The sequence below is a fragment of the Ovis canadensis genome, chromosome 6 (genome assembly GCF_042477335.2).
Source record: "Ovis canadensis isolate MfBH-ARS-UI-01 breed Bighorn chromosome 6, ARS-UI_OviCan_v2, whole genome shotgun sequence".
Taxonomy (NCBI): Eukaryota; Metazoa; Chordata; class Mammalia; order Artiodactyla; family Bovidae; genus Ovis; species Ovis canadensis.
In genome coordinates, this window is record NC_091250.1 from 119,133,950 (window position 1) to 119,152,902 (window position 18,953).

General features: G+C 42.7%; 1 protein-coding gene across 3 annotated transcripts; it reads left to right on the plus strand.

The window, feature by feature from the left end:
* Positions 1-561: 561 nt before the first annotated feature.
* On the plus strand, positions 562-8,898 carry DMP1 (dentin matrix acidic phosphoprotein 1). Of its 3 annotated transcripts, none has more exons than XM_069595051.1 (5): positions 562-619; positions 1,100-1,143; positions 4,396-4,428; positions 4,884-4,931; positions 7,549-8,898. In XM_069595051.1, the coding sequence occupies exons 1-5, from the start codon at positions 562-564 to the stop codon at positions 8,896-8,898; spliced, it is 1,533 nt and encodes a 510-aa protein (XP_069451152.1). The 3 variants fall into 3 exon arrangements, with proteins under 3 accessions (XP_069451152.1, XP_069451151.1, XP_069451153.1); XM_069595050.1 differs by having other exon boundaries at positions 562-615; positions 1,096-1,143; XM_069595052.1 differs by lacking the exon at positions 4,884-4,931.
* The last annotated feature ends 10,055 nt before the right edge of the window (positions 8,899-18,953 follow it).

Consider the following 18,953-nt stretch of genomic DNA (forward strand, 5'->3'; position numbering starts at 1 on the left):
CTCTTTGGACTGTAGCTGGCCAGGCTCCTCTGTCCCTGGGATTTTCAGGCAAGAATACTGAAGTGGGTTGCCATGTTCCTTCTCTAGGGAATCTTCCACACCCAGAGACTGAACTCACATCTCCTTTGTCTCCTGCATTCCAGGAAGGTTCTTTACCTGCTGACCCAGGAGGGAAGCCCTGATCTCCTCTGTGCTGTGTTGTACTTAGTTGCTCTAGCCCTGGGCAAACACTTTCTGTCTCTATAGATTTGCCTTCAATGGACCTTTTCTATGAATGGAATCATACAGTATATGATCTTTGGTGCCTGGCTTCTTTCACCCAATATAATGTTTGCAACATTCCTCTACTTTGAAGCATGCATCAATACTTCATTCCTTTTTATTGCTGAATAATATTCCATTGTATGGATATAGTGCATTTTATTTATCCATTCATCAGGTTAAAAAAAAACTCATCTAAATGTCCATCGAAAGTGTTAAAAGTTGAAGCTGTTATATTTCTTTGGTGTGAAGAAAATCATCTTCTGTCTTTCATCACAGGTAGGGGTGACATCCACGGCTATGAAGACCACCATCCTGCTTATGTTCCTGTGGGGACTTTCCTGCGCTCTGCCAGTAAGTATCAGGAGAGGCATGTTTGAAAAAGAAAACTTTGTATCTAAAACTGCATGTGTCATTTACTATAAGCGAAAGTGGTTATGTATGTTCCAGTCAGATGACAATAGTAAATTCCTAGGAAGATCCTTTCTTTAAAGTACCATCCAACTTATTCCTTATTCTGCTCAGATGGCATTCATATAGCGAGATGCTCATTTTCTTCCTTATAAGCCATGGTTTTCAAAATGTTATCCCCAGACCAGCTGCATCAGGATCAACTAGGACCTTGTTAGAAATGTAAATTCTCAGATCCTAACTCAGACCTCCAGAACCAGACTCTCTGAGGATGGGACACGGCAATTTGTGTTTCAGCAAAGCCTCTAGGTGATTCTTATTCATGCTAAAATTTGACGACTACTCCTTCTAACTATGAGATTATATTAACACCTGCTACCTTGGAAATTTCTGGAGACTGACCATGTGTACCAAATTTTCTAGGTAGCCAGGTATCAAAATACTGAATCCAAGAGCTCTGAAGAATGGAAGGTGAGTAGAAATAAGATTTTTGGAAATATTTTTATTTTAGTATGTTATTAGTATAACCAAATTGGCTTCACTGCATATGCTGAAACTACTAATGATTTTAATGAACATATTAGTAACCTGAGATATAGAGGGTAAGAGCTATGATTTCTATTTCTTATAAGAAAATGTAGTCCATATAATGCTTTGACTTCAACTTAATAATGTAATTTGGTGAGGAAGCATTTTTTTCCTTTAGCTTTATATTCATAATTGGTCTGTGTGGTAGTACAAGGGGATGGTTGACAATGAACCAAATCTGTCCTTGAAAAATTAGGACTAGAGATCTGTTTTATCAGATGTCTGGTAGACAAGAGGTAGGAGGTCAAGTCCTGAAAAGAAAGAAGAATGAGAGAACACTAGAGTCTTTAGAACAACAGCTAATCCAATAGTTCTTAATGCTTAGTAACTCAAGAGCCATTGCCAGACACATTTCTTTGTTTTGCTTGTGTTAACTTTTTGAATCTTCACAGTATCCCCAGTGAATTGGGTATTGTATTTTATTCTTATTTTACAAATGAGAACTCTGAGACACAAAAAATAACCCAGTCTATCTAGATAATATGGTTAATTAGTGTTCACGCCTGGCCCCAGAATCTGTATTTTTGCTAAGTGTTATACCCTTCTTGGAAAGGAACCAGGTCTAGGAAGTCAGCAGCTTTTCAAGACTGGAGCTACTTTGTCACTCCGTATCCATAAGGGGTTTAGTTCTGAGACCTCTGTGGATACCAAGATCCATGGACGCTCAATGCTTACATAAAATTGCATAGTATTTTCATATAACCTGTGCACATCTTCATGCATACTTTAAATCATCTTTAGATTGCCTATAATACCTAATAAGATGCCATGCAAATAGTTGCTGGAGTGCAGCAAGTACGTTTTGCCTTTGGGAACTTTCTGGAAGTTTCTCTTTTTTTCTTTCTTTCTTCCCTTCCTTCCTTCCCACCTTTCTTTTTTTCCCTACTATTTTTGATCTGAGGCTGGTTGAATGTGTGGATGTGAAACTCATGCGTATGAAGGACTGATTGTACACATGAGGGTTAAAATCTTAACCTAAATCAGAATGTTTTTCATTACCTATTTCCTGCTGGCTTTTACATATACTACAGCTAGTTGTTTAGTTACTAAGTTGTGTCTGACTCTTTGAGACCCCATGGACTATATAGCCTGCCAGGTTTGACACAGCTAGGGCATAATGCTAGGGCTTTCCTGCTGACTCAGCTAGTAAAGAATCTGCAGGCAATGCAGGAGACCTGGGTTCAATCCCTGGACTAGGAAGATCCCCTGGAGGTGGGTGTGGCAACCCGCTCCCAGTATTCTTGAGAATACTGGAGAATCCCCATGGGCAGAGGAGCCTGGCAGGCTATTATAGTCCATACAGTCCAGGCTACAGTCTGGCTATGGTCTGACTCACAGAGAGTTGGACATGACTGAGTGACAGAGCACGGGGAACAATGCTATTAGTGCTGGCCAGGTAATGTCAAAGGCCTGAGACAGGGTCCTGCCCCTGCTTGAGGCTGGAATAGGCACTGCAAAATTTCTTACATGAACTTTCACCAGGGCTGTCCTTGGGCTGGTTAGTTTAAAAGCAGCTGCTGTGGATCCTTTCGTTTAGCCAGAGTACCACAAGCATGCGGTAGGCTCAGGCCTAGCCTTAGCATGAGAAAAATAGCAACGTCTGGCTCCCTTCTACCCTTTAAGGGACTGGAGTAGAGTCGGCCATGGTGCCTGCGGCAGTGTCACAGGACAGAGACTTAGAGTGACCATGGCTTTTCCATCTAGGAGAGATCCCCAGCCCAGGACTGCTGAGAGGCTTGCTGGAGATGCGCTTCCAGCAGCTTCTTTCTGCTCTCCTTGGCACCTTGGATCTGCACACCCATCACTCAGACGCTTTGGGCCACATGGGATTAGGGACTTTTGTCCTGCTCAAGGGGGAGGGGGAGAGTAGGTGGGGAGAGGGCACCAGAGATGGTACAGGCATTCTTAGAGCTCCTGTAAGATTAAAGAAAGTAAAATAAATCAGAACTATGACTGATTAATTTTCAAATGCAGCATTTTTCAATTTGGGTGATCTTACATGACTCAAGACAGGTGGATTTTTCTATTCAGTTTTGTCCACTACTCAATTTTATAAAGGATGTTTATAATCCTTTTGAATGTTCTCAAAATGGATCGTTTCTTCAGGTTTTATCATACTGAATGGTTCTCAAGAGGCTTTCATAAACATTAGCCAAATTCCTCCTCACAGCAACCATGGGCAATAAGCAAAGTGGTTGCTAATATTCTAAATTTAGGAATAAGAAATGGACATCACAGAGGTGAAGTGAATTGTCCAGCCATAGAGCTATGGTTTTTCCTGTGGTCATGTATGGATGTCAGAGTTGGACTGTGAAGAAGGCTGAGCACCAAAGAATTGATGCGTTTGAACTGTGGTGTTGGAGAAGACTCTTGAGAGTCCCTTGGACTGCAAGGAGATCCAACCAGTCCATTCTGAAGGAGATCAGCCCTGGGATTTCTTTGGAAGGAATGATGCTAAAGCTGAAACTCCAGTACTTTGGCCACCTCATGCGAAGAGTTGACTCATTGGAAAAGACTGTGATGCTGGGAGGGATTGGGGGCAGGAGGAGAAGGGGACGACAGAGGATGAGATGGCTGGATGGCATCACCGACTCGATGGACGTGAGTCTGAGTGAACCCCGGGAGTTGGTGATGGACAGGGAGGCCTGGCGTGCTGCGATTCATGGGGTCGCAAAGAGTCGGACAGGACTGAGCTACTGAACTGAACTGAACTGAAGACCTAAGTGTTTCCTGAAACACATGAATTTCAGTACTACCCTCAAGACAGTTTTCAGGGCTAAACACAAGCCAAGGAGCGAATTGACACTTTAAATCTGGGTTTATGAGTTCAATGCTATTTTTTCTATCTTATATTTTTTCTGGGTTGTGTATTTTTCTTCAAATAAAATTTATTTTTCTCTAACTATGGGAAATATGAAAATCTTCTAAGTTATTCTATATACAAGACCTTTTTATGCCATTGGTCTTCTCACATTCATTCATTTTTTTAGCCCTTTCATTATAAAATATGATTAATACTCATGTAAATATAAAATATCTATCAATAAGCTAAAAAAACCCTAAAATTATTATGAATGTTTGCAATGATATGATCCACCTGTGAAGGAGTAACTTGTTTTCCTTCCTTTGTTACAGAGTCATTTGGCTCAGACACCAACACCACCTTTGGTAACTATCTCATTTATTTATTCAAACTTTAAACTTTTTATTTTGCATTGGGTATAGCTGATTAACAATGTTGGTGTAGTTTCAGGTGAACAGCAAAGGGTCTCAGCCATACATTTATATATGTATCCATTCTCCCCCAACCCATCCCCCCCTTCTATCCAGACTGGCATACAACATTGAGTAGAGTTCCATGTGCTATACAGTAGGTCTTTGTTGGTTATCCATTTTGAATATAGCAGTGTGTACATGACCCTCCCAATCTCCCCAACACTCTAATTTATTTTTTGTCATAAACATCTCATAAAATCACTTTGACACTCTTCTCATTATCTCAGGCCATTTGGAAAGTCATAAATCCAAACCACAAGTGATTGATGCTCACCATGTTTTCTTTCCTTTCCTCAGGAATTACTAACATGAAAAATAAACAACAACATTTTTTTTTTTCTTTTCAGGAGAGCAGTGAGTCATCAGAAGAAAGTAAACTTAGCTCAGAGGAACAGGTAATTAAACAGACCTTTCTTAACTTTCCAGGCTACTTAGGAGTTGAAGGAAATGATGTTAGATTAAATTACCTGGTGACTGTTCTAAATATAAGATGTTCTAAACTTTGGTTATGCTGTCTAAAAAGTCCTATAAAATAGGAAGGAAAAAAGAGTGGGAGAATTCAGAGGTAGACATGCTCTTCATTCCATATTTATCACTGGGGCCAGATGATAGACACTGTGGCCCTAAATGTTCCTCTAGCTAAAGAGAACATACTCACACACACAGACGCAGAGAGAGTCACAAACTCTGTTAGACAACAGCTTGCTCATAAATCTCAGATATTGCTTTTACAGTTGGAGCAGTTCAGACCAGGCAGAGAAAAACATTCTGGTTCATGTGAGATACCTTTGGGGCCTGAAGACTGCCTCTGTGCCTAGAATCCTGCTAGACTGCTAGAGGAGAGACTAGCTCTCACCCTGAGGAAACTTTAAGAGGACAGTTGCTTCAGTAATGACTTCTTTAAAAAAAAAAAATAGTTTCTCATCTGTGTCCCTGGGAGATAGAAAAGCTGACTTAGCTTGAAAGTGAAAGTCGCTCAGTCGTGTCCAACTCTTTGCAACTCCATGGACTGTACGGCCCATGGAATTCTCCAGGCCAGAATACTAGAGCGGGTAGTCTTTCCCTTTTCCAGGGGATCTTCCCAAGCCAGCGATCAAATCCAGGTCTCCTGCATTGCAGGCAGATTCTTTACCAGCTGAACCACAAGGGAAACCCAAAAATACTGGAGTGGGTAGCCTATCCCTTCTCCAATGGAACTTCCTGACCCAGGAATTGAACTGGGATCTCCTGCATTACAGGTGGATTCTTTACCAACAGAGCTATGAGGGAAGCCCTTAGCTTATATCCCTGTAATAAAAAACTTGCTAGCATCTCTTTTCTTCCCTTCCACTTTCCTATGCTTTCCCCTGTGTTCCCCCTTTTCTCCTCCCCCTCTCTCTTCTTTTCATTTTTCTAAGACATTTAGTTATAGCTTTCTTAACTGTCCTGTCGTTTTAACCAAACTCAATCCCCTGTGCTCCAGCTATCCTAGAAGCTGGGTTTCTCCTAGGATATTGACTAAAGACTCATCAGACGAACATTGTATACATTTATAAGCATAGAATTGGGGAAATGCTCTTTTTTGGGGGACCCTGTGATTTATAATCTCCATGTTCTCTGAGCTCTTAGATGAGAGCAACAGTTTGGGGGGAGGGGGTGCAATATGAGACTATTGAGGTAAGGAAAGCTACATGGGTGCTCAGTTCCAGCAGATTCGTGCAAATTCTAGTGATGGGAAGAGTGTCATCATCCTGTATTCCCTCCTGATCAGAACTCAGACACTGATGAGTAGGGTCAGGTGGGAAAAGAAAAAAAAAAAAACAAAATGGGCAAGTTGCTTGGGCTTCCCAGGTGGCTCAGTGGTAAAGAATCTGCCTGCCAACGCAGGAGACGTGGATTCCATCCCTGGGTCAGGAGGATCCACTGGAGAAGGAAATGGCAACTGACTCCATTATTCTTGCCTGGGAAATCCCATGTAGCCTGGCAGGCTACAGTTCATGGAGTCACAAAGAGTCGGACACAACTTAGTGATTAAACAGCAGCAGTAGAGAGAGAGAGAGTAGATTTTTCCAGTGCATGATTAATGAAGGCTCACAGACCTTCCTTATCTGAGTAGAGCATCCAATTGTTTTATTTCTGGGGATCATCCCTCTGAGCTACACTTAGAACTCAGATATCACCCCGGTTGTACTCCTTCAGCTGAGCCTTCTATAGGCAACTCTCTGCCTGTGCAAACCAGTATAAATATGGTTTTGGTGAGATCTATATCTTACTGCAATATTATACTTTCATTTCAGCCAAAGGTTTCATTCACCTCCTCTAATACATTTCCATCCCCAGCCCCAGAGTTGATTTGAAAAAAAAAATCTGAGTCATTTCAAAATCACCCAGTATTTTTTTTTAAACCTCTATTTCAAACCAAATAATTTGATGAGTATTATATCTTCCCTAGTGGTTCAGATGGTAAACAATCTGCCTGCGGTGCAGGAGACCTGGGTTTGATTCCTGGGTCTGGAAGATACTCTGGAGAAGAGAATGGCAATCCACTCTATAATTCTTGCCTGGAGAATCCCATGGACAGAGGATCCTGGTGGGTTACAGTCCATGGGATTGCAAAGAGTCAGACACGACTGAGGGACTAATACATTCACTTTCACTGTTTTAAACCAAATAATTTGAAGAGTATTATAAATCAATTCTTTAATTTACAAAAAATTTCTGAAAGTATCCCTTAAGGACTCATACTTACAGTATGATTTGAGTTTCGTAAATGTGATTTCTAGAGAACATTTTGGAAAGGTTTGTGCAGCACTGAGTGAATGGTGCCTATGGAAAATGGGGTGACTTGACTTTCAACTTCCCCTTCTTCCTTTTTAACCCCTGTTTGAGACATTATTGAGCCATACAACTGAACATAGCTTAGATGAGGGATACAGGAAGAAGAAAACAAAAAGAGCCTAGATGGGCATTAGGTACAACCCTCTAGAGCAGCTCCTGAGGGTACTGACCATGTCTGTTAACCCCAAACTCCAGGCAAATGAAGACCCCAGTGACAGCACAGAATCTGAGGAGGTCCTGGGTCCTGATGGTCAGCAACACATTCATAGACCAGCTGGCGGCCTCTCTCGGAGGGGAGGAAGCGAAGGTGATAATAAAGATGATGATGAAGACGAGAGCGGAGATGACACCTTTGGGGATGATGACGGTGGCCCAGGACCCGAAGAGAGACGATCAGGAGGGGACTCCAGGCTCGGAAGCGATGAAGACTCAGCTGACACCACACGATCCAGGGAAGACAGCGCCCCACAAGGGGATGAGGGGGCCCACGATACCACCAGCGAGAGCAGGGACCTGGACCGTGAGGATGAGGGGAACAGCAGGCCCGAGGGCGGTGACTCCACTCCAGACAGCGAGAGTGAGGAGCACTGGGTGGGAGGCGGCAGTGAGGGGGACAGCAGCCACGGGGATGGCTCTGAGTTCGACGATGAAGGGATGCAGAGCGATGACCCGGGCACCTACAGGAGCGAGAGGGGCAACTCCCGAATAAGTGGTGCCGGCCTTGAGTCAAGAGAATCGAAAGGGGACGATGAGGAGCAGGCAAGCACCCAGGATTCCCATGAGAGCCCAGCAGCCGCGTATCCCCGCAGGAAGTTCTTCAGGAAGTCTCGCCTTCCTGAGGAAGATGGCAGAGGGGAGCTTGACGATAGCCGCACGACGGAAGTCATGAGTGACTCCACCGAAAACCCCGACTCCAAAGAAGCCGGCCTCGGCCAATCCAGGGAACACGGCAAGAGTGAGTCTAGACAAGAGAGTGAGGAGAACCGGTCCCCGGAAGACAGTCAGGATGTCCAAGACCCCAGCAGCGAGTCTAGTCAGGAGGTCGACCTGCCTTCTCAAGAAAACAGTAGCGACTCTCAGGAAGAGGCTCTCCATGAGTCCAGGGGTGACAACCCCGACAACGCCACCAGTCACTCCAGAGAACATCAGGCAGATAGTGAGTCCAGTGAGGAGGACGTGTTGGATAAGCCCTCGGATTCAGAGAGCACATCCACAGAGGAACAGGCTGACAGCGAATCCGACGAGAGCCTCAGGTCCTCAGAGGAGAGCCCAGAGTCCACTGAAGAGCAGAACAGTTCCAGCCAGGAGGGCGGCCAGACCCAGAGCCAGAGCCAGGAGAGCCCGTCTGAGGAGGACGATGGTAGCGATTCCCAGGACAGCAGCAGATCGAAAGAAGACAGCAACTCGACCGAGCGCGTGTCAAGCAGCGAGGAAGAGGCCCTAGCCAAAAACACTGAGGTAGAAAGCAGAAAATTAACAGTTGATGCTTACCACAACAAACCCATCGGAGATCAGGATGACAATGATTGCCAAGATGGCTACTAGCATGGGCGTGCCTGAGCGCCTCTCACAGACAGGCGTCCCGGAGGCTGGAGACTAGGGAAAATCATAACTGTAATTTATTGACGTTTGTATCAGAAGAATAGCCTAAGGCCATTTCTTTCTGAAAGGAAATGCTCGATGTTATACTTGTTTGTGTCTAGGATGTCATCAAACCATAGAGGTTTCAAAAATGGGAAATGTCACTAGAACACCCTCCGTGAGAGACCTGAAGCAAGGAAAGATGCGCATTGTTGCTTCACAGCCGAAATAGTTCCTAACTCATTAACCTAACGCACAGTTACACACGTTGTGCTATGTACCAGGCCCTGCGCTGGGTGGGGAGGAGGTCAAGAAGCTTAAAGACTTGTCGCTTGCTCCTGAGAAGGTTTTGTTGTTGTTCAGTCTCTAAGTCGTGTCCATCTCTTTCTGACTCATGGACTGCAGCACGCCAGGCTCCTCTGTCCTCTACTAACTCCCGGAGTTTGCTCAAATTCATATCCATTGAGTCAGTGATGCCATTTAACCGTCTCATCCTCTGTTGCCCCCTTCTCCTTGTGCCTTCAATCTTTCCCAACATCAGGGTCTTTTCTGATGAGTGGGCTCTCCACATCAGGTGGCCAAAGTATTGGAGTTTCAGCTTCAGCATCAGTCCTTCCAATGAATATTCAGGGTTGATTTCCTTTAGAATTGACTGGTTTGACCTCTGAGAAGCTTATAAGGGATAAATAAAGCTGAAAAAGGACAAATATGACAAAAGCAAGAATTATTACAATCCAGTGTGGTGAGCACTATTAACACAGATATGAACAAAACACATGGATTCACAGAACAGGGCATACTTTGCCTTAAGAATTAGAGAGGGCTTCACAGCAGGAAAGACACTGGAGTCAGAATGTTGCATGGGATTTCTCCATTTAAGGCTAGACAATTCTATTTATCCTTGGTATCAGCAATAGAAAATCCTGTATGAATAAACATTTAGTTTGTGAAAATGTTTTCAAATTATGGCACAGTAATGTGTTTTAGATAAACAAAAATTCTTTTTTCAATTAATTAACCCTTTTTGATTTTTTCTTTGTGTGTGTGTATATATGTGTGTGTGTGTGTGAAACTCCCATGAGCGTCACCTCCCTGACCATTGGTGGTGATATGGAGGACTGGGTAGGGGAGGGTGGAAAAATGAAATTCCTCTTTAAATAGACAGCTATCAGCTTAATTTTTTTCTAAGATCAATCTAAGTGTTGCACATAGCAAAACTGTGTGTATAGAATTCAGTTGATTTTTGCCTAATACACTTTGAAATGTTACCTCAACCTAAAATATTTGTTTTGTAATAAAGATTATAATATCCATAAGTATGTGCTTATTTCTTATAGTGATGCCAATTTTTAGGATACGAAACAACTTTTCCTTTAAGACATTGCAAAATAGTTTATTAGCTTTCTCCCATTAAAACAAAAGATTTCTTTATTTCCTGAACATTTAATTTTATTGATAATTCAGGTAGCATTTGATAAAATTACTTTTCATGTTGCTTATGATATTTCACTAAAGGTATCTGTTATGGATAAGCAAAAAAAGGGAAGCCAACTCTCAGCTTTTTGTATCAGGCCGCACCAAAAGTTCATGGTGTTTGGGTTTAACATTAGCTCTTGCTGGTCTCACAGATTGTCTTAAATGTAAACTTTTGGAACTACAGGGACACACACTCTTTACACTGTATTTCCCTGAAGGAAACGACCTCACCTCAGCACTTCCATTTTTTTTTTTAAGGTTTTTTTTTTCTTTTCTTTTTCTAATATGGATCACTTTTAAAGTCTTTACTGCATTTTTTTTTACAATATTGCTTCTGTTTTACATTTTGTTTTTTTGTCCATGATGCCTGTGCAGTCTTAGCAATCTTGCACCCCTTGCCTTGGAAGGCGAAGTCTTAATCACTGGACCGCCAGGGAAGTTCCAAGTATTGCCACTTTTTCAAATGTGTTTTCACCCACACGGCCACTAGAGCACATCACGTACATGCTAAGTTGCTTCAGTTATGTCTGACTCTTCGTGACCCCATGGACTGTAGCCCGCCAGGCTCCTCTGTCCATGGGGTTCTCTAGGCAAGAATACTGGAGTGGATTGCCATGCCCTCCTCCAGGGGATCTTCCTGACACAGGGATTGAACCTGGGTCTATTACATCTCCTGCATTGGCAGGAGGGTTCTTTACCACTAATGCTCCCTACAAAGTCGTTCAGAGAATCAAGACTTCCCAGTCTTCAGTCTGACCTTTCCCATCCTTCATGCCTCTCTGTTCCCTCACAACGTCAAGCCTATGGTAGATAAAATATATACAGTTTTCTAATCTTCTTCCTTGAGATTTTAACCCAGTAGATCTGGAGTAAAACCCCAAGTTATGTATTTCAAGAAGGGTCCCAGGAGATTCTGAAGTAGCCCATTGGCATATCTACATTTCTGTTCTCTGACTCTACAGATTGGTTATCTGGCTTTATTAACCTATAGGTTCCCACCAACCCACAGTTTCTTCAGAGGATAACTGTCTATGCACAGACCTCTTGGTTGCCTGAGATGTAGCTGACCAGGTTCCAGCCACCCATATGCCCCTCCTCACAGCAGGTGATCAGGTGGGTTGAGCACTCCACCCAAGACAGATGGGCCAACAGCCTCAGAGCAGGCGTGTTACAAAGGCTCTGCCTGGTGATGGTTTGAGGTCTGATCTGAGTTCCTCTCTCTGGAGATCTGGCTGTTAGGGAAAGAGAGGTCAGAAAGTGGTCCAAGCAAAAACAGATGGGAAAATACAGACAGGCAGAAATAGGGAGAAAGTTTAAGTCCATTAATGATGGAGCACAAAACTGAAAATGATCGAGCTCCTGTCACTGAGGGACAAAATCATCATCTTTTTGCTCTCATGCTTGGTTCCTGACTCTCCTGTTGTCTATCAGGCCTTTCTTGGATCTCTGTGACCTTCCTGACTCTTAAGGGCCACCTGTATCCTGGCAGTACAGCCACCTTTCTGAGGCTACCTAAGACAGGCTTTGTTCCTTGCAACCAAAAAGCCTCATGAGCTCAGACGTGTGAACGCAGGTGTTAGGCTACCAGTGCTCCAAGGTGATGCTACCACAGAACCCTGGCTGGCTTAACAGCCTAGTGGAGGAAGTCCTGGACAATCTAAGTGCACCTTGGAGAGTGAAAAAGAAAACACATCCCATGGAGAGGAGACAGAGAAGGAAGCGGATGGAATTGTTTATGGCACATGGAGGTTTGAGTTTAAAGATTTGTTGTCTCCAAAGCATTTGGACGAGAGGAAGAGGGAAGGGGACGTGATCAAAGGAGAGACTGGAAAGGTGGACCAGGATCTGAGATGAAGGTCTCTGAATGCCAGGTTAAGGAGAAAAGACTTCATTTTTAAGAAGTGCCTTCCTGGGACCAAGTTTTCACATCTTTTCTATACCCGTTTAAAAACATATAAAAACTATAGAAGATCAAATGAGGCACAGAAAAGCTAAGTTAATTATTCTAGTTTAAAATCCCAAAGCTAAACGAACACAGCATTGTAAAGCAATCATACTCCAATTAAAAATATATTAAAAAATAAATAAAATCCAAGAAATGACACAGCCTGATTCCACTTCAGTTTGAGGATGAGCCACTGAAAGTTTCAAGCAGTGGATTAACATTCATGAATATATGAATATGGCCTTATCTGCTTGAAATATAAGCAAAGGAAATGCTTATATTTTAGCTTGTTTTTGGCATATAAGGAAACCAAGAGCCTCTCCATCATTTTCTAATGGTTTGTTTTCCTAGACCGGTAACTTTGAAAGAGCCCCTTTAAATGGAAAAGTTTACTGTTAGCTGGAGAAGCTAACAATATTCCGAAAAAAGGAAGCTTATATGAAATGTTTAGAAAACATGGCTTAATGCGCAAAAGAACTCATTCAGCCCAGAAGCCACTGATTGTACCACAAAGCGCTAGACACTGGCTTGTTCCGCTGATCCTGCTCATAATGACTCGGGATGCGGCCAGTAACACCAGTACTATAATAACACTGGTGCTGCTGATCCCAGCTGTTCTTGTTGCCAGAGATCATTCTCCACCAGCTCTGCTTCATTGCATCACTAGCTCTCAATTCAACGTTTGTGGTAGATTCATTTCCCAGGTTTCTATGGAAGACAGGGGAGAAATCAAAACACTCTGAAATTGAGCTTCATGGGGGAAAGGTGTCTCTATTCACTCTAAAATTATCTGCTAAATTGTTGGTATGTTTAAGTAGAGGGACTTCCCTGATGACTCAGATGATAAAGAATCTGTATACAATTCAGGAGACCTGGGTTTGATCCCTGGGTTGGGACCATCCCCTGGAGGAAGGCATGGCAACTCACTCCAGTTCTCTTGCCTGGTGAATCCCATGGTCAGAGGAGCCTGGTAGGTTACAGTCCATGGGGTGGCAAAGGGATGGACAGAAGGATCCACAATTTTCATCATATTGAGAGGGTAACAGGCAGGAAGGCCAGGGGTCTCCGAAGGAGGAAATAGGCTGCAATTGTCAGACATTTTTATCTCTCTTAGGCACCAGGAGGAAACAAACTAGCGATATTTTTTTCCTTCTCTATACAAATTTAAAAGGCGGTTTCTCTTAAAACACTGTGTTGCCATAATGACACCTGGTTTCACCTGAAGTTAACTATTCTCAACCTAGAGATAACCAATGTATTTCTCTTATGGAAATGTTTATCTTAAGCTATGCTAATGTACTGCAGAAGGCGATGGGACCCCACTCCAGTACTCTTGCCTGGGAAATCCCATGGACCGAGGAGCCTGGTGGGCTGCAGTCCATGGGGTCACTAAGAGTCGCACATGACTGAGCGACTTCTTTCACTTTCCACTTTCATGCACTGGAGAAGGAAATGGCAACCCACTCCAGTGTTCTTGCCTGGAGAATCCCAGGGACGGGGGAACCTGGTGGGCTGCCGTCTATGGGGTGGCACAGAGTTGGACACGACTGAAGCGACTTAGCAGAGCAGAGCATGCTAAGGTACTATACATTTACCCCAAAATCTGTCTTCAAGTCAATTCCACCTCTTGGCTCAGAACCTACTTGACAAACAGTATGTTATACTCAGATATTGTTCACTATTTGCTTTCATGCATTGGAGAAGGAAATGGCAGCCCACTCCAGTATTCTTGCCTGGAGAATCCCAGGGATGGGGGAGCCTGGCAGGCTGCCGTCTATGGGGTCGCACAGAGTCAGACATGACTGAAGCGACTTAGCAGCAGCAGCAGCAGTAGCAATCTATGTAAATGAAATTATTTGTATGGTGATCTTCCCTTCTTCAAGATTCAAGTTAATCATTTTATGGCCCAGGATGAACCATTTGGTGCCAAGATTATCCCAAAATGCATCTTATGGATGAGGGGCCTGGTGCCATTCTGAGTTTTAAGACATTCCTTTCTTTTATTAACAGACTGCTAGTGACTATATAACATCCAGCTGAAGACTAGCAGGGGGTACTCTTTCTGCCCCCTTCTGATGCCTATGTCAAAAGCTTTCTCTATCTCCTTTATACTTCAATAAAACTTTATTACACAAAAGCTCTGAGTGATCAACCTTGTCTCTGGCCCCAGATTGAATTCTTCTCCTCCAGGGGCCAAGAATCCCGGCATCTTTGCGTGATTCAGTGACAACCTTTCAATATTCTCACTGGTGTCTGCAACTGAGAAGCTGGAATCTATTAAATTAAATAAAGAAAATAACACCAACAATCATCAGATCTGCCTAAATATTGTTTTGCAAAACTATTGCATTCTGGAAAAACCCATCAGTGCTGAGGAGGAGAGCTGAGAATACAGCATGATTCATGTTATACGCGTTGCTTGCCATACATCACTTGCATATCATAGCTAAAGTGTGGGTAAGGAAAGATAGTGTAACATAAAATATCTTTCTGATAAAATGAATACAAATTTTAAACTTCTTCAATGTTAATATAGAAATATATTAATATTCTGTGGTAGGACTTCCCTGGTGGCTCAGACGGTTAAGCACCTGTCTACAATGCAGGAGACCTGGGTTCGATCCCTGGGTTGAGAAGATCCCCTGGAGAAAGAAATGGCAATCCACTCTAGTACTATTGCCTGGAAAATCCCATGGACAGAGGAGCCTGATAGGCTACATTCCATGGGGTTGCAAAGAGTCAGACACAACTGAGCAACTTCACTTTCACATTCTATGGTAATATAATGAAAATGAATATTCTCAAAGTAAAAATTTAAACTGTAGAGTTCTTTTGCATTTCAAGTATATTTAGATTCTGGGTTGCATGTTGATGTACAGATTGAGAATTGTATTCATTCTCCTCTTCTTTGTATTAGGGAGTAAAATCTTCGGATTTTAGAGGAGCACATGGCTGCCCAGAGGGGGATTCCTTTTCCCAAGCTTCCTTGCAGCAAGGCATGCCCACGTGGCTAAGTTCTGGCCAATGAAATATGAACAGAAGTGATGCTCCTGGTCGCTTTCCTTCTCACTTCTCTTTCCTATTGGCTAGAAACTGGCAACTTTGGAAATAGTTTAAAGTGAAAGTAGCTCAGTCATGGAGTCTTTGTGACCTCATGGACCATACAGTCCATGGAATTTTCGAGGCCAGAATACTGGAGTGAGTGGCTGTTCCCTTCTCCCGGGGATCTTCCCAACCCAGGGATCAAACCCAGGTCTCCCACATTGCAGGCAGATTATTTATGAGCTGAGCCACAAGGGAAGCCCAAGAATACTGGAGTGGGTAACCTATCACTTCTCCAGGGGATCTTCCCGACCCAAGAATTGAACGAGGGTCTTCTGCATTGCAAGTGGTTTCTTTACCAGCTAAGCTATCAGGGAAGCATGATAATTTCCTTGTACCCAAAGGTACCCTTGATTGTTTCATGAAAGAAAGAAAGAAAGAAAGTGAAGTCGTTCAGTCGTGTCTGACTCTTTGCGACCCCATGGACTAGAGCCTACCAGGCTCCGCCCTCCGTGGGATTCTCCAGGCAAGAGTACTGGAGTTCTTTTTTAATCTAGTTTATTTTTTGAGTTTCCTTATAAGAAGCCTGGACTTCCCTGGTGGCTCAGACAGTAAAGAATTGGGAGGCCTGAAAAGTGGGAGACCTGGTTTTGATCCCTGGGTTGGGAAGATCCTCTGCAGGAGGATATGGCAATCCACCCTAGTATTCTTGCTTGGAGAATCCCCACGGACAGAGGAGCCTGGTGGGCTACAGTTCATGCATTCACAAAGAGTCAGACATGATTGAGAGGCTAAGCACTTTAAGAAGCTTAATCTACATCCTCACGAATATATGTATAATGTGTGTATATTCGGAAACTGTATAGAGTTCTCACCAGAAACACTGAATTATCTTTCATTTAATAACTGAAGAAAAACTGTTCTCCAACTGTGCTCTCAGAATATTATTATGCATACTCAGTAGGCTTTAATATTATTTAGATTAAGTTAACTTTTAGACTGAATTTATTGTTAAAGTGAATGGAGTATTTAGCCTTTGCAAATATGGGTAATGAAGACAATGCCCCAGTCTATAAACTATTTTTTGAGGATAAATAGAAATTATATCACTGGTTCATGAAACAACTAGTTACCATTTGGCAAATTTTTACATCAAAGACTAAAATTATTGGTCATAATTTTAAGTTGAAATATTGATTATTCAAGTGCAATTTGCAAATTTGGCTCTTATAAATGAATATAATGAAAATGAGGTGAGGCTGCAAACTTGCTTCTATTCCATTGTAAACTGAGTAATAGAACTGGTTCTCAGCCTTGGGACATCACCTGAGGAATTTTTTTTAAGTCTTTGCCCACAGGGTCCATCCCAGAGAATCTGGTTTAATTGGTCTGGGATTAGACTTCAGCAATGGTATTTTCAAAAAGTCCTAGATAATCCCAATGGGCTTCCCTAGTGGCTCAGATGGTAAAAAGTCTGCCTGCAATGCAGGAGACGCAGGATAGATCCCGGGGTTAGGAAGATCCCCTGGAGAAGGAAATGGCAACTGACTCCAGTATTCTTGTCTGGAGAATCCTGTGGATGGAGGAGCCTCACAGGCTACAGTCCATGGGGTCGCAAAGAGTCAGACAGGACTGAGTGACTAAATATAGCACACACAGGTAATTTCAAAGTGTAGCCAGCACTGAGAATACTGCTTTAATATAATAGTTAATTCTGAAAACTTTGGGGCACTCTCGGGTTCTAGGCACAGGTTTTACTCTAGAAATAAAACACTAACCAAATTCCAACCCTATTTAATATGATGAATTGAATTCTTATGTCAGTCACACAGACTTGTCTGCTTCCTCTGCTAACAAATAAATGAGCCCAACATTTGAGTTACTGGAGCATTTAGCTCTCGTCAACTCCCGGATGGTGACTAGTTAAGACATAATCAGTCATCAGAAAAATTGTGAAAGTATTTTGGCTTTTTGGTAAACTGCCTATCCCAAGGTCAGTCAGAATACAGTATCTCTAAGTTTTGCTCTAGCTGGCTTTCTCTCAGCATCTGAATTGTCATCTAAATAAACCTGACTTAAGCCCATGAATGATTTCCTCTGTCTCTTGCACCACAATACAACAGATAGGAGAGATTACAGCAGGAGAAATCTCTACAGACTGCAGGTCTTGTGATCAGACACACAAAACAGCCTGGCTTTCCCTTTTTGGCACAGATCATGACTATTATTTTAAGCAACTGAATACAAATATAGTGTTTGGTTTGAAACCTTATTGTGTAACTGACATGAAAGAGACCTTTACCATTCTTTTATGTCACACAAGTCATTCTTTCCAAGTTGCACGTCCAGCAGATTGTCTGGAAGTCCCCCATGGGGAAAAAAGGGGAACTAGCAGAAGGGAGGGTGCAGGAGGTCTGTCTGGGACCTTGTTGTTGGAACCACATCCACCCCCAACCCAAATAGAACTTCAAAGCTGTCTCATCTCCTTCCTGGGGTGGGTGTTTCCGCACCTTCATCCGGCCTTTCCCCTCACAGTCAGTACCAAGCTATGGCAATAAATTGGGAGTTTACATAGGTAGAGAAAGGACAGACTTCACTGCGCTTTGAAATGGTGACCGTATTAGTAAGAGAAAGTTTTGTTTGTCCTTTAGGAGTTCGACTCTGAGGATGTACCTAAGAATACACTGTCCTTTATCCTGCCTTATTCAGGACTCTAAGGATGTGAATTACTCTGTCCACTTTTCTCTGTTTTAGCTTCACTAAGGGGGCATCTTGAAGAAACCAAATGACCCCAAGGAATGAAAAGGACTAAATAATGGAGGAAATAGAAGGAGAGAAGAAAGTGGAAGACAGAGAAGGGAGACCAGAAGGAAGAGACCCCCTTATGCCCATGGGAATTAGATTCCATATGAGTTGATAAATGTCTTGCAAGGCAAAGTAAAGAACTGTTTTCACTGTCCTTTAGAAACTGTATGTGTACTTGAAGGGATAATGTTATTTTTTTTTTCTGGGAGTGGATCATGCCTTCCTGACTTCTCAAACATTAAGGGCACCCAGCAAGACTGAGGGATTATGACAATTTGAAATCTGGTCCACATAAGGTCAGAAGCAATAAGAAGGTCCTATACAAGAGAGTGAGACAGGATGTTCTGGACCTTGCCCAAAACTAGGTGCATGCAGTTCAGAATCGGATACAGAGCAGGGCAACCATAGAGAAGATGTAAATATGATCTAGATGTTCACCCTAACATGATATAAATATGAAGAGTTCCATCAGCGAATATATAGCTTAACTTCCTGGCCATCGCTTGCATACATAGTTGCAACTACAGTGATTTTTAATTTTCTCACTTAGCATATTTATGTCTTACAGTTTCAACTTATTATATCTTTCTTCTTCTTTCCTTTCACTATTTGAAATGAAGCAATGAACAACTTTATGCAAATATCATTTGCTATTTATCAAGTTAGATTGATTATCCACTCTAAATTCATCCATTATCCAGAACAGCAATGAAAAATTTTCCCCTGTGAGAAGATGCCTTCTAATTTAGCT